Source organism: Trichechus manatus, unplaced genomic scaffold (assembly GCF_000243295.1).
Source record: "Trichechus manatus latirostris isolate Lorelei unplaced genomic scaffold, TriManLat1.0 scaffold00021, whole genome shotgun sequence".
In the NCBI taxonomy this organism is placed as follows: Eukaryota; Metazoa; Chordata; class Mammalia; order Sirenia; family Trichechidae; genus Trichechus; species Trichechus manatus.
In genome coordinates this window covers 2,246,814-2,260,528 of record NW_004443957.1, presented here as the reverse complement: position 1 = coordinate 2,260,528, position 13,715 = coordinate 2,246,814, and the positions used below count along the sequence as shown (strand labels likewise).

At 41.2% G+C, this 13,715-nt stretch overlaps 1 protein-coding gene across 3 annotated transcripts in view; it reads left to right on the top strand.

Annotated features, from left to right (window-relative positions):
- Positions 1-3,300: 3,300 nt before the first annotated feature.
- The window catches only part of LGALS8 (galectin 8), a 49,123-nt gene continuing 38,708 nt past the window's right edge, over positions 3,301-13,715 (top strand). Inside the window, exons 1-2 of one of the 3 annotated variants that reach the window (XR_002823471.1) lie at positions 3,301-3,501; positions 5,446-5,594. Coding sequence is in view for 2 of the 3 variants with exons in the window: in XM_023727989.1 (XP_023583757.1) it covers positions 5,550-5,594 (45 nt within the window). In the remaining variant the exon portion in view is untranslated. Of the gene's footprint in view, positions 3,502-4,095; positions 4,940-5,445; positions 5,595-13,715 lie in introns of those variants that run through there. The other 2 variants (XM_023727989.1, XM_023727990.1) reach the window with 2 other exon arrangements.

The following is a 13,715-nucleotide window of genomic DNA, read 5'->3' as shown; positions in this document are numbered from 1 at the left end:
AAATGAATTCTTGAGAGCCTTAGGGACTTTGCATTAGCTGTTCCCTCAGCCTGGAATGCTCTTCCCCAAGATTTTCACATGACTGCCTCCTTTCTTTTATTCACCAGCAGCTTAAACACCACCTCCTCGAGAGGTTTTCCCTGGTACCCAACTGAAGTAGCCACCCAGGTGCTCCCTATTACATGAACCTCCTTTAATCGCCTCTAAAACAAATCACCATTGTGATATGTGTTTGTTATTTGCATTTCCCCTACCAGAAGCCCTGGTGGTATAGTGGTTAAGAGCTACAGCTGCTAACCACAGAGATTAGCAGTTCAAATCTCCCAGGTACTCCTTAGAAGCTCTATGGGGCAGTTCTGCCCTGCCCTATAGGGTTACTATCAGTCAGAATTGATTTGATGGCAACAGGGTTGGGTTTATTTTTTTTTTGCTTTTGCTGGAACGTAAGCTCCACTGAAGCAAGAACAGTCAAAACTCCCTACCCTAATGGAGTTTAGTATGGTGGATGAAGATAAATAAAAATGTAAATTATATAGTATTTTAGAACGTAAGTGCCACAGAGAAAGATAAGGGAAGGAAAATAGGGAATGTGCGCTGGGGGAGGTTGTTTACAATTTTAAATATGGTGGTCAGGAAGGGCCTCACTGACAACTGATATTTGATGAAGACTTGAAGGAGGCAAAGGAAGCGTAAAATGCACAGGTGCTGAGGTGGGAGTATCGCAGCCATTTTCTAAGAACAGCAAGAAGGCCAGTGCGGTTGCAGAATAAGGGCGGAGGAAAACACTAGGAATGAAGTGTGCAAGGGTGAGGGTTGGATCATGAAGTGCTCTTGCAAGGACTTGGATCTTTTCTCCAAGGATGAGCAAAAGCCAGTAGAAGGTTTTAACAGAGAAGTAACATTATCTGAATATGTGCTGTCATGATCTCTCTGGCTGCTGTGTTGAGAACAGATGGCGGGGGGCAAGGGCAAAAGCAGAGAGACCAATTAGGAGGCTATTGCAATAATTCACGTAAGAGATATGGGACTTCCATATATTTGTCTCTTCTCTTGGTTTAGAAGGGCCCCATGGGGCAAGTATTACAAAGCCCTTTGCATACTTGTATTTCTTATCACTCTGCTTTGTCACAGTGAGCATTCAGTACATATTTGTTGATTTTAAATATAAAAAAACACACTGGGCTCATTGAACAAAGCAGTGACGAATGAGGGGATATTTCTAGGAACAAATTCTCAGGATTCCTGGAAATTTTAATCCAGAATTATTTTGCAAACACTGGATTTTTGGCCCTTCTACTCAACCCCGTTTGCAACTAAATACCACTTACCAAAGAAATAGGGCATTGATGTGCATTTATTTCAACTTACTTTGACTTTGTAAAGGAGAAGTACTAGACCCAGGCAAAATAGTGAAGATTTATTTAATTGCTCCTCACTTTATCAATAAATAGTTAAATCATATGAAAGTACCATTTTTGAAGATGGAAAAGCTTGACTATCAACAGTTTTACATAGTTCAATCTAATATTCACAGTGTCTTCTTCATGCAAAGCATTACACTAGTCACTGGGGAATGTATCAGACAAGTTCCTTTTCTCCACTTAACAAGCTGGATAGATAAAATATGCACAGAAAGATAACTACAAATTCTAGGCAGTGTATGTCAAGGGTTAAATGCAGTTATTTAAGTTGGATCTTGAGAAGTGAATCAAACTTGGAAAATGGATAGAAAGGGGAAAAATAGCAGCGAATTAGAACTTGAATTTGCCGGTGTGGGATTTGTAATGAATTCCTAAATCTAAATTTAAAAAAAAAAAAAAAAAAGCGAGAAGAAAGCTTATAGGGGTGCCACAAAACATGTTTTTCAAAACAAATGTGGATGAAAGTAGAGACAAGTGGGAAGATGAGGAAGAAAAAAAAAAAAGCGAGAAGAAAGCTTATAGGGGTGCCAAAAAACATGTTTTTCAAAACAAATGTGGATAAAAGTAGAGACAAGTGGGAAGACGAGGACTTTGTGGTCCCTAACAGAAAGCAGCCAACCAATTCTTTAAAATATAAACAAAGTCATTAAAGGTAGCACACATAACTTCATTTGTATTTCTGATGGTTTTACAGCCCAACAGGTTAACTTAGCAGTCATGTGGGCCCAAGTGAAAAATAATTTTAGTTAGGTATTATTGAGGTAGGAGTCCCCGTGGGTGGCCCGGTGGTTAAGTGATTGGCTGCTAAATGAAAGGTCTGCAGTTTGAACCCACCAGCTGCTCCACTAGAAGGACGTTGCAGTCTGCTTCCATAAAGATTTACAGCCTTGGAAACCCTAAGGGCAGTTCTACTCTGTCTTACAGGGTCACTATGGGTCGGAATAGACTCCAAGGCAGTGGATTTGCTTTGGATTCGTTGAGGATCTAATATATGCTTAGGTCCCTGGGTGGTGCAAACGGCTTGCACCTGACTACTGATTTACAGATTGGTGGTTCAAACCGACCCAGTGGCGCTGCGGAAGGCAGACCTGACAATTTGTTTCTGTAAAGATTACTGCCTAGAAAACACTATGGAGCAGTTCTACTCTCTAACACATGGGGTCGCCATGAGTCAGAATAATTTGGTTTGAATATATGCTCTTTATTGCTTACACTGTTCCATAGGGAAGTGTACAACTTATTTAAAAAAGAACAACACACAAAATAATTGGCGAATAATCCACAGTGGCGGGAAGTACAAGGAAGACAACCATATAGATGGGGGCTTTGGGATGGGCATAGTCCGCCTGCACTGAACCCATTCCTTCACCATGTCACCTACATTCAAGGGTGTGTACCTGCAAAGAGGGGCATGCCTCCACGGCAAGTTATCTTTTATGGCACTGTCTGGGCTCTGATCCAACGCAGACGAGGAAGCAATCTTTAAGAAAATATCCGATACTGACCCTGTCGCCCTGGCGACCTCAGAAGGCCAGAGAGGAAGACACGTGTGGGTCCCTCTCAGCTTTCGCTGGGTCAAGGCTAGCGCCGTGAGACGTGGGCACCGGCCCTGAGCGGTCCCCGGCCCTAAGCGCCCCCTTCCTAGACTCAGCATCTAGGAACAGGGGGTTGTGCGTACACATATTTCCCTTGCACCTCCACCCCGACGACAAGGCCGAGGCAGCCAGGCCCGCCCAAGAATTTTCTCCACACACACATTTATCTTCATTCCTTTTGTTCGACCCGCAGCAAGCTGGCCACAGTCCAAACTCCCGGAGGCTGTGCAGAAGGCAGGGCGCCCGGCAAAAGCACCCGCCGGCTTTTCACAAGCCCAGTGCCGAGGCGCGTGGACACCGCCCCAAGCAGACGCGGGGCCGACTGCAACATCTCGGGGGGCCGGAAACGGAAAGTGGAAGCGGACTGAGTCCTTTCACTTCCCGTAGCCGCCCAGGAACTCCAGGATCAATCGGAACCTGGACGATAGCCGCGGCTAGGCGAGCAGTCCTTTCTCCGCTGGAGCGCCTGGAACCCTGGTCCCGGGGTGAGTCGAGAGAGTACGGCCCTCTCGGGCAGCAGCAGTCGCCAGAGGCAGGACTGCTTTGGCTGGGCGCGCCAGCCTAGGAGGGGACTCGAACGTCCCTCTACCTAAATCAGTTTGGTGGATGCGACAGCGTTGGGTCTCCCCCGTCCCACAAATCCTCCCGTGGCCGAGTCGAGCATGGGTTACCGGGGTGTGGGGTGGGGCGGCAGGGATCTCTGGGAGCTAGGCGCTCCTGGGAATCAGGAATGACCAGGAGTCGTTTATTTGCCTTCTTGGACAGCCCTGCCAAGCACCAGGCTGTATGCAGCAGTGGGGCGTCTCGCTGCAAACCTACTTTCCAGTTGTGCTTTTTTCTCACCTCTTCCCAGGGCTGTTTCCTCTCAGCCCAAATGCAAAGCGCCACCTCCACACTGAGAGATCGGAAGTTTCATCCCTGGTATTTTTTAATGACAGTTCCTTTAATCAGATTAATGACAGACCTTCATTGCTCTCCTTGATTTTAAACACACATTTTAGATGCCGAGTCATTTTGCTGTAATAATAAACACCGAAAACGCAAGTCATCTGAATTCCTTCCATCGTCAGTAAAGCCTAAGTGATGGCTTCATAATGAAGCGAATGAAGTGTTACTAACGGCAGGACCCAGCTGTGAGAATGCTTCGGGGAATGATTGGTTTAATGCAAATCTGTAGGGTCGCTATGAGTCAGAATCGACTCTACAGCAGTGGGTTTGTTTTTTTTTTTTTTTTTTTGACGGCTTAAATTGGGCCACTCTCTGGTCACTACGTAAATTATGGCTGTGGCTATGGCAACTCTGTATCCATTCTTTTTGCTCTTGTTTGTGCTTTCTAAATTTTACAGAGCAGAACAAAGAGTTTTGAGGTTTTGACCAACATTTGTAAGTTGACACATATTGGGGTTATATTAGGTGGTAAGCCAAGAGGGATGCAGTTTTCTTCTTTATAGAGACAGGGCAATAGATTGGGCCGGTGTGATGGGCTGTACAGCATAGTGGCAGAATTCTTGGAAGTAGAATGTAGAAAGCTTTAGTTTAATTTCTCTTTTTAGTTCTGCTTAAAAGTCATCAAGTCTTCCCTGGAGCTATAAAATGTAGTACCAGTGGGTGTTTTTGTCTCAAAAATGTGTCAGATGTTACCTCTCCTCCCCTACCCAACTCTTTTCTTTAGCAGCAGCCAAAAATGCATCTTACTAGTATTCAGGAGATCAGAATTTTTTTTCCTTGACATATATAATTTGGTGGACGAAGAACAATCCTTTCTTTCAATAATAATAATAGCTAACACTTATATAGCACTTACTATTCCACTATTTTATTAACTCAATCCTTAAACCTATGAGGAGAATACTATTATTATTCCCATTTCACAGACCAGAAAACAGAAATTAAATGAATACCTCTGATCATTGTGCATGACTGGTTAGTATTTATTATTATTTTACTTTGGGTCCCTGGTTGCTGCAAATGGTTAAGCACTGGGCTACTAACCAAAAGGTTGCACCTGGAGGCACCTTGGAAGACAGGCCTGGTGATCTTCGTCCGAAAGGTCACACCCGTGAAAACCCTATGGAGGGTAATTGTTCTACTCTGACACACATGGGGTTGCCATGAGTTAGAATCGACTCGTTGACAACTGGAAAGGAAAAAAAAAAGGCATTCTTTTAGTTTAGTATTTTTTACGATACATTCCATGTTAGAAAATTTCTATTTATGTATTTTTAAATCGTTATTTCCTGCACTCATACTCCAAAATTATTTAGTATGTAAGTACACTAGATAAGAATTGGGGTGAGATCTTTGATTTTAATAGGATCCTGTTATTTGGTAAGTATCAGTAACGTAATTTACTATTTAAATTAAAAAGTAGTTATGAAGAAAAATTATGCATGCTTATTTTTCTTTATCTCTATTTTGATGTTACACAGGGAAAGTACCTCAGTTTCAATCTGGGAAGCGTTAAATGAAACTTATTTAAAATTACAGATCATATACTGAAGAGAGACTGCAATCAACAATAAGGTGGAAAAGAATGATGTTGTCCTTAAACAATCTACAGAATGTCATCCATAACCCGGTAACTGACTTCCATAAAATCACTTTTTACCTGTGGCAGGAATGAAAGCAAATCCAATTGAATAGTGATTATCCATAGTGGGCATGAGGGGGCAAGGATAAAATTCAGTAAACATACATGAAGTGCCCACTGTGTGATAGGGACTATGGTGGGTGCTGAGTAAAAAATGGATCTGACCCTTACACTTGTCTAATGGAGGAAAAGGACACAATTACAATAAAAGATGATGGGATGCCTGTTATGAAGAGTACGTGGGAGTACAGTGGAGGGGATGCCAACTTTTGGCAGGGTGATGGGAGTGGGAAAGCAGCTCAGATTACCTTCAGATAACCATAAAACAATTTTCAAAGGAAAATGAATTTCTTAGTTTACAGGGTTTTCGTTTTCTTTTTTAATTGGAAATGACCATTAGAAGTTAACACCTCAGCTTTTCCCTTGCCTTTCACTGCTTGGTACTTGAGCAGATAAAGTGTCAAAAGCTAGTGGTGGGTTGGAGAATGAGAAGAACTAGGGTCTTGTCCAGGCCTCAGGCTGCTCCAATGATTGTAATTGCCGGATATTTCAGTATATGTGCTGGGTAGTAAATAACTTGTTTTATGTGATAATGATAATCTTTTGAAACATCTGGTTTCTGTTTATGTGAAGCTGAGTCCTGAATAAAGTTTTGAGATAAGGCAGCTATGTTTTTTTGAAAACTCCATAGAGACTCTTGGGCAATAGGAATGGTGAGAATCCTTGAAGTAAGGCCCTAAACTGGTCTTGTTGGTGATTGGGGGTAAGGGTTGGGGGAGTAACGTTTTTCGTTACTTACTTTGTAGCTGTAATTCTTTTTTTCCCTAAATGTTAAATGTCAGTGTACAAGGGTAAGGTACAAGCATCATTTATCAGGCAAAATCAATGTTAGAAGAAATCCTCTTCAATGGAAGTAAGTTGAAAAAGGAAGACTTACTGAATTTGAAGTCAGTGAGACAGTTAAAGTGGATTTTATGCATCTTAGAGTTAAAAACATGTCAGGTTTTTAGACTGACTTTCTGCAAAACTTTAAAAAAAAAGAAAGAAGGCTGCCTGCCAGGAGAATGAATGTATGGTCAAATTTCACTAGTGAGTTCTGCCGTTCATGTACAAAGACACCTTATTTGAATATTATTTTAGAAAACAATTTTATATATTAAAATCCCCATATGTCTTGATACTAGCATACTGCTAATTCCTATAATTTCTGCAGTTAGTACCTCAACTGTAGAATTGAAACAAAAACAAATAGACTTTAATTTCCTGGTGAAGGAGGTCTGGAGAAGTAGTACTGCTTTAGAGCAGTAGATACCAGGGCTTCCATCCGGTTCATTCTGGTTTGAACCCCTGCTGGGAATTTGCATTTCTGACAAGTTCCCAGGAAGTTATACGTAAGAGTCACCTGGGGATCTTGTTGAACTGTAGATTCTGATTCAGTATATCTGGGGTGGAAATGCAAATTCTCAAAAGGCAACTTGTTAGAAATGCACATTCTCAGCAGGGGTTCCAACGGAGCAAACCAGTTTGAAGCCCTGGTGGATACATTCAGGGCTCCAAAAATGGACTCACTGCTGTTCTGAGGATAGTTCATGATAAGTTTTTTTTTTTCCTTAAATTTTATTTATTTTGTTGTTGTTGAGAATATATACAGCAAAATATATACCAATTCAACCGTTTCTACATGTACAATTTGGTGATATTGATTACATTCTTCCAGTTGTGTAACCATTCTCACCCTCTTTTTCTGAGTTACTCCTCATTAACATAAACTAACTGCCAGCTAAGGTTCCTATTTAATCTTTTAAGTTGCTGTTGTTACTCTGATCCCAGTAGATAGTTCTTAAAAGAGCATAATGCTGAAGACAGGCCCTTGTTATTAGTTAAGCTAAACTATTAATTTGGTTTTAAGATGACTTCAGGGGATATTTTTGGTTTAAGGTTTAAAAATTATTTCAAGGCAGTGGCTTCAGGGGTTCATCCACCCTTCTGTGGCTCCAGAAAGTCTAGAGTCCAGGAGAATTTGAAATCCACCTCATGATAACAAGTTTGCAAGGTAAATATTTTTGGCAAGTAGCATTTTTTAAAGTCTCTGTGTTTTATGGTCAGTTTTCACAAGCAGAAAGGGTAGAGGTAGAAAGACTGAACTGAATGACAAAAATAACATTTTGATCTGTCTTTAAATTTCACTTATTAAATATTTATAGTATTGAGTGCCCATATTGCACTGAAGTTCTTCTGTTCTCCCATTTACCCTTTCAGTGTTCAGAAGACAAAGATGAGGCTGCAGATAACTTAGATATCTTAAGTTAATCAATTAGAATATTTTACAAGCTAGACTTAAAAAACAAAACAAAACAAAAAACGGTTTTCTTGTATCCTGGTTGTTTTGTTAGTGATCCATTCAAGCAGTGAGGAAGTGTTTATTGAGTGTCTACTATATTAAGCATTATGAAGACCTAGAACTATCACCTTTTATTTTTTATTTTATTGGTGCTTCTAAAGTTTTGGTCCACATTGGTGTTAGACAAACTGTGCATATTAACTCTTCTTGGAGAGGATAAAGCAAATTGTATGACTGGCCTATGTATTTTTTCTTATTTAGCATATGTCTTTGACTTATATATAAAAGTTGAACTGATAGAATCCCAAGACTTAAAAAAAGCCAGGCTCCCTTTTCTTTCCATTCAAATTCAGTGAATAATCTGGGAGACAGTAGCTTAGCTTCATACCAGAAATGAAATCTATTGTTTGGCTGCTCAGTGTCTACCTGTATGTTTTATTATTGTTTATAGAGTACTTAAAATGTGATTAATTATTAGCTGGTTAAGAAGTTATGTAGAAATTAAGCAGATAGACATGGTCATTACTCCAAGGTAATAAACAGATGGTTAACATTTGTAAAAAAGGCCTGTAGATGTCAGACCTTGTGTATCTTCAGGTGGAGGAGAGAGAATCAAAATCAACATCAGTCCAGAGCTTATTCCTATGAGGTGGAGGTCAGACATACCTTCTCCCTCCAACCTTTTTACCAGTTCTGACACCAACTGTCCCTCTTCTCTGCTGAGTTCAATAATTCTTTGCAGTGGCCACACAAAACTCACAGATCATACTCACAGTTATGGAGTTTATTAGGGAAGTAACAGGTACAACTCGAGATCAAGATCAACAAGGTACAACTCAGGATCAGGATTAGGGATATGTAGGCAAAGTCTGGAAGGCACCTCCAAAGTGGAGAGCACATCCCTTCCTTCTTCAGTACAGGACAGCTCTCTCAGCTTCTCTTGGCCATGCAAGCAAGCAGGTCCTTCTCTCTGCCGTGCCCACCCCCTGAGGCTAGGCCTCGTCTTGGCTCCCTGAGGACAGGCTCCTCTCGGCCCTGGCCTCTGCCCTCCTCGGAAAAGTGTTTCAAAGCTCTTTCGCTCCATGATAAGTGCCTGGTGGTACCCTACTCTGCCAGGAAGCTTCTTGCCTGAAGAGACTCAGCTCTCTCACTCTGTGGGTCTGCATGCTCGCTGTAGCCGCCTTGCTCAGTGAGCCAGGAAGCCCACTGCGCTGTCTTGCACTGCTGCCACCTACAGTGTTACTGCTGTCTCTCTCTCCTGGGTCTAGGAGGTTCTCAGCACAGAGACTCTGGGTGCAAAGGACGTGCTCTGCTCTGGGTCTTCATCTTGATGGTACTGAGGTCCTCCTCATCCTCTGGCATTGGCTCCCTTTAAGCCTAGCGGGATGGCAGAACTGACCAATCCCCCACAAGGGTTCCATGTACCTTATTTGCACAGTCCCATCTCCCCTCCCCTACAAGGGTCTCCTGCACCTTATTTGTATTATTAGCAGGCTGTCAAATCCCCCTCGGTGGGCCACAAGCACCTTATTTGCATAGTCCCACCCAGTCATTTTGTGGGAGTCACAAGACCATGGCTAGAAGAGCCTTATAATAGTAATTCACTGCACTGCAACATTAATCCTATCAGGTACTGAAAATCTCATAATTTCAGTTTTCTTAGGAACCTTGCATCCACGTTTGTCCCTTTCTCCTTAGTACCCTAAATACCTCCCTTTCTATATTACAATTTAATCTTTTTTTTAAATTGTAGTGAAAATATACATAATAAAACATATGCCAGCTCAACAGTTTCCACACATACAATTCAGCGACATTGATTACATTCTTCGAGTTGCGCAACCATTCTCACCCTCCTTTTCCAAATCATTCCACCACCGTTAACATAAATTCAATGCCCCGTAAGCAAAAATTTCCCCTTTTCTTCTCCCTCCCACCCCTGGTAACCACTAGTAGCCTTTGGTTTCTATACATTTGCTTATTTCATCTAAGTGAGATCATAACAGTATTTGTCCTTTTGCAACAGACATTTCACTCAGCCTGAGTGTTTTCAAGGTTTATCCATGTTGTAGTGTGCATCAAGACTTCGTTTCTCTTTGTGGCTGAGTAGTATTCTGTTCTGTGTATATACCACGTTTTGTTTATCCATTCATCTGTTGATGAACATTTCAGTTGTTTCCACCCTTTGGCTGTTGTGAAAAGTGCTGCAATGAACATTGGTGTGTATAGGTTTCTGTTTGCATTTTACTTCTTCCGGGTATATACCTAGGATTGGGATTGCTGGGTCATATGGTAGTTCTACGTTTGACTTTTTGAGGAACTGCCAAACTGTTTTTCACATTGGTGTACCATTTTACATTCCCACCGGCAATGGATGAGGGTTCCAGCTTCTGCACAGCCTCGCCAACACCTACTGTTTTCTGTTTTTTATCACTCATTGCCATTCTAATAGGGATGAGGTGGTATCTCATTGTGATTTTGATTTGCATCCCTCTAATGGCTAATGGGATCCCTGGTGGCATAATGGGTGAGAGCTCAGCTGCTAACCAAAAGGTTGACAAAAAAAAGGTTAACCCTGTGGGGCGGTTCTACTCTGTCCTATAGGGTCACTATGAGTCGGAATCGACCTGACTGCAACAGGTATCCAGGTAATGGCTAGTGATACTGAGCATCTTTTCATGTACTTGTTGGCCATTTGAATATCCTCTTTGGTGAACTGTCTGTACAAGTCCTTTACCCATTTTTTGATTGGGTTGTTTGTCTTTAAAGTTATAGAAGTTTTTTTAAAAAATGTATTTTGGATATAAGACCCTTATTGGAGATATGGTTCCCAAAAATTTTATCCCCAACTGTATGTTGTCTTTTCACTTTTTTGATAAAGTCCTTTAATAAATAAAAGTATTTAATTTGTATGAGGTCCCATTGATCTATTTTGTCTTTTGCTGCTTGTGCTTTTGTTGTCATATCTCATAATCTACTATTAAAAACTAGACCCCACAGCCACGCCCCTGTATTTTTGTCTAAGAATTTTTATGGTTTTAGTTTTCACATTTAGGTCCTTGATCCATTTTGAGTTGGTTTTTGTGTATGGTGTAAGGCATGGTTCCTGATTCATTCTTCTGCATGTGGAAGTCCATTTTCTCAGTACCACATATGGAAGAGACTCTTCCTCATTGAATGGGTTTAGCACCTTTGTCAAAAATAAGCTGTGCGTAAATGTATGGATTTATTTCTAGACCCTCAATTCTATTCCATTGGTCTGTATGTCTACTTTTATACAAATACCAGGCTGTTTTAACTACTGTGGCTTAATAGTATGTTTTGAATCAGGAAATGTAAGTCCTCCTACTTTATCCTTCTTCAAGATTGCTTCCATCTAAATTTGAGGATTGGCTTTTCTATTTCTGTCAAGAAGGCTGTTGGCATTTTGATGGGGATTGCATTGCTTTGATTAATATTGACATCTTAACTATATCAAGCTTTCCAATCCATGAACATGGAATGTCCTTCCATTTATTTAAGTCTTCTTTAGTAATGTTTTATAGTTTTCTATGTACAAGTCTTTCACCTTCCTGGTTAAATTTATTCCTAGGTACTTTATTCTTTGAGACGCTGTTATCAATGGTAATGTTTTCTTAATTTCCTTTTCAGCTTGCTTATTACTGATGTATGGAGACCTGACTGATTTTTGTGTATTGACCTTGTATCCTGCTACTTTGCTAATTCATTTGTTAGTTCTAATAGCTTTCTTGTGGATTCTTTGGGGTTTTCTATGTATAGTATCATGTCATCTGCAAAAAGGTATAATTTTACTTCTTCCTTCTGATTTAGATACCTTTATTTATTTATTTATTTTTCTATTCTAATTGCTCTGGCTGGGACTTCCAGAATGAATAGCAGTGGTGAGAGTGGGCATCCTTGTCTTGTTCCTGATCTTAATGAGAAAGCTCTCAGTCTTTCTCCATTGAGTATGATGTTAGCTGTGGATTTTTCATAAATGCTCTTTATTATATTGAGGAATTTCCCTTCTATTCCTATCACAATTTAATCTTAAAACACAAAAAGTAAAGTCCCCTCTCACCTTTTTTTAACCTCTGATGTCCTTTCCAGCTTTCATTCCATTGTTCCTCTTCCTTTTGCTGACCACTTTCCTGAGAGTCTATTCTGCTGCCATAATTTCCTCACCGAGGCTCTGCCTTCTGATTTTTATTCCTTCAATTCCTTTCTTGTCTCTACTAATCTTATCTTTAATTTCTGTCTTTCTTTCGTGTCTTTACAGATCACCTTTAGCCCTGCAACTTTTGAATACACATACAGTTCTGGTCTTTCTCCTAATGTGCATCTCCAGCTCTCTCAGATGCTGTGTCAACCCTTCAAAACTAAACTCGCCATCTTCCCTCCCAAACCAGCTTCCCTTTTGCAGTTTTCCTGTTTCCGTCAGTGTCATTCTGCCATTTGACTTTTGCATCTCCACATGCTACCTCGCCCCCAACAGTTTGAAGATAATCTGTCTTCAGAATTTAGAACTACATTTATATCAAACCCAGGGGCTTTTCCTTTTTTAAAATTAATTCTTAAATTTAATGTGTGTACATTGTTTTAAAAGTCCAAACAGTACTTCCTAAGGGTTTCAGTGAAACCCTTCAGTCTTCATTCCACCCTTGTGCTCAGTTCCCCTCCCTAAAGACAATCACTGGTTCTACTGACCTGTTCTGACTGATCCTTCTCTCTCCTTTCTTTTCTCACCCCGTGTTGGGGATCCCGAGGCCACCCTGGGTTCTGCTAGGAGTACTCACAAGACTTAGCATATAGTTATAGTGCGGCTGTGGTTTTTGCAATGAAAGGATACAGTGCGACATCATCTAAGGGAAAAGACACATGGGGTGAAGTCAGGGAAAACCAGGTACAACCTTCCAAGGGTTCTCTTAGCGGAATCCCATAGGACGTGCTTAATTCCCCCAGTAACATCCCCAGGGATGCTTATTAGACACTCAGTGCGCAGGGTTTTTGTTTGAGGCCAGTCTCTGCCTGGCATGTGTCAAAAATTCCAAACTCTGAAAGGGAAAGCAGATATTTGGCATAAACCGTGTTGTGTGCCCAAATAATTTAGGCACAGGAAGCCACATTTATCAGGGTGGTGGATGTCCTTCTGAAATCCAGGTTCCCAGGTGCCAGCCAAGGGCCATTATTCTAAGCAGACCTTTCCAAGGAGAGCAGTCAGGCCTGCTGTGTTAACTCTCCTCTGCACACCCCTTAATTTCAGCAACCGCTGAGGCTTTGCCCCCTGGCCTTCACTCTCTTTCGGCTTCTTTATCTACTTTGATATCTTTACTGATCATCTCTACTCCGACTTTTAAATATAGTTCAGGCCATTCTCTTAAGGTACTGAATCTCTAACCCCTTTCAGTATATTTGCTCTTAGATGTCCAGCTAACTCTAAAGTTGTTCAAAAACAAACTCATTGGTCTTCTGTCTAAAGTCTCATTTCCTTCCCAGTTTTACCATTTTAGTCAGCAGCCCTATGTAGACAACTTCCTTTGAAAGTTCTCTTGTAACTATCTCTTCTTTCTCTCCCATACCCACTGCCACCAGCCTGCATCATGTCCTTTATCACCTTCTGCCAGGCTTGCCGGAAGTAGTCAGTCCCCAGCTGACCCCTGGCCTACAGTGGACTGTTGTTCCTAAAGGCCATTTGCATTATGTCATTCCAAAATCTGACCTGACCCTACTTCTTTGCAGCTACTCCTTTATTACTTACTGTCTCCCAG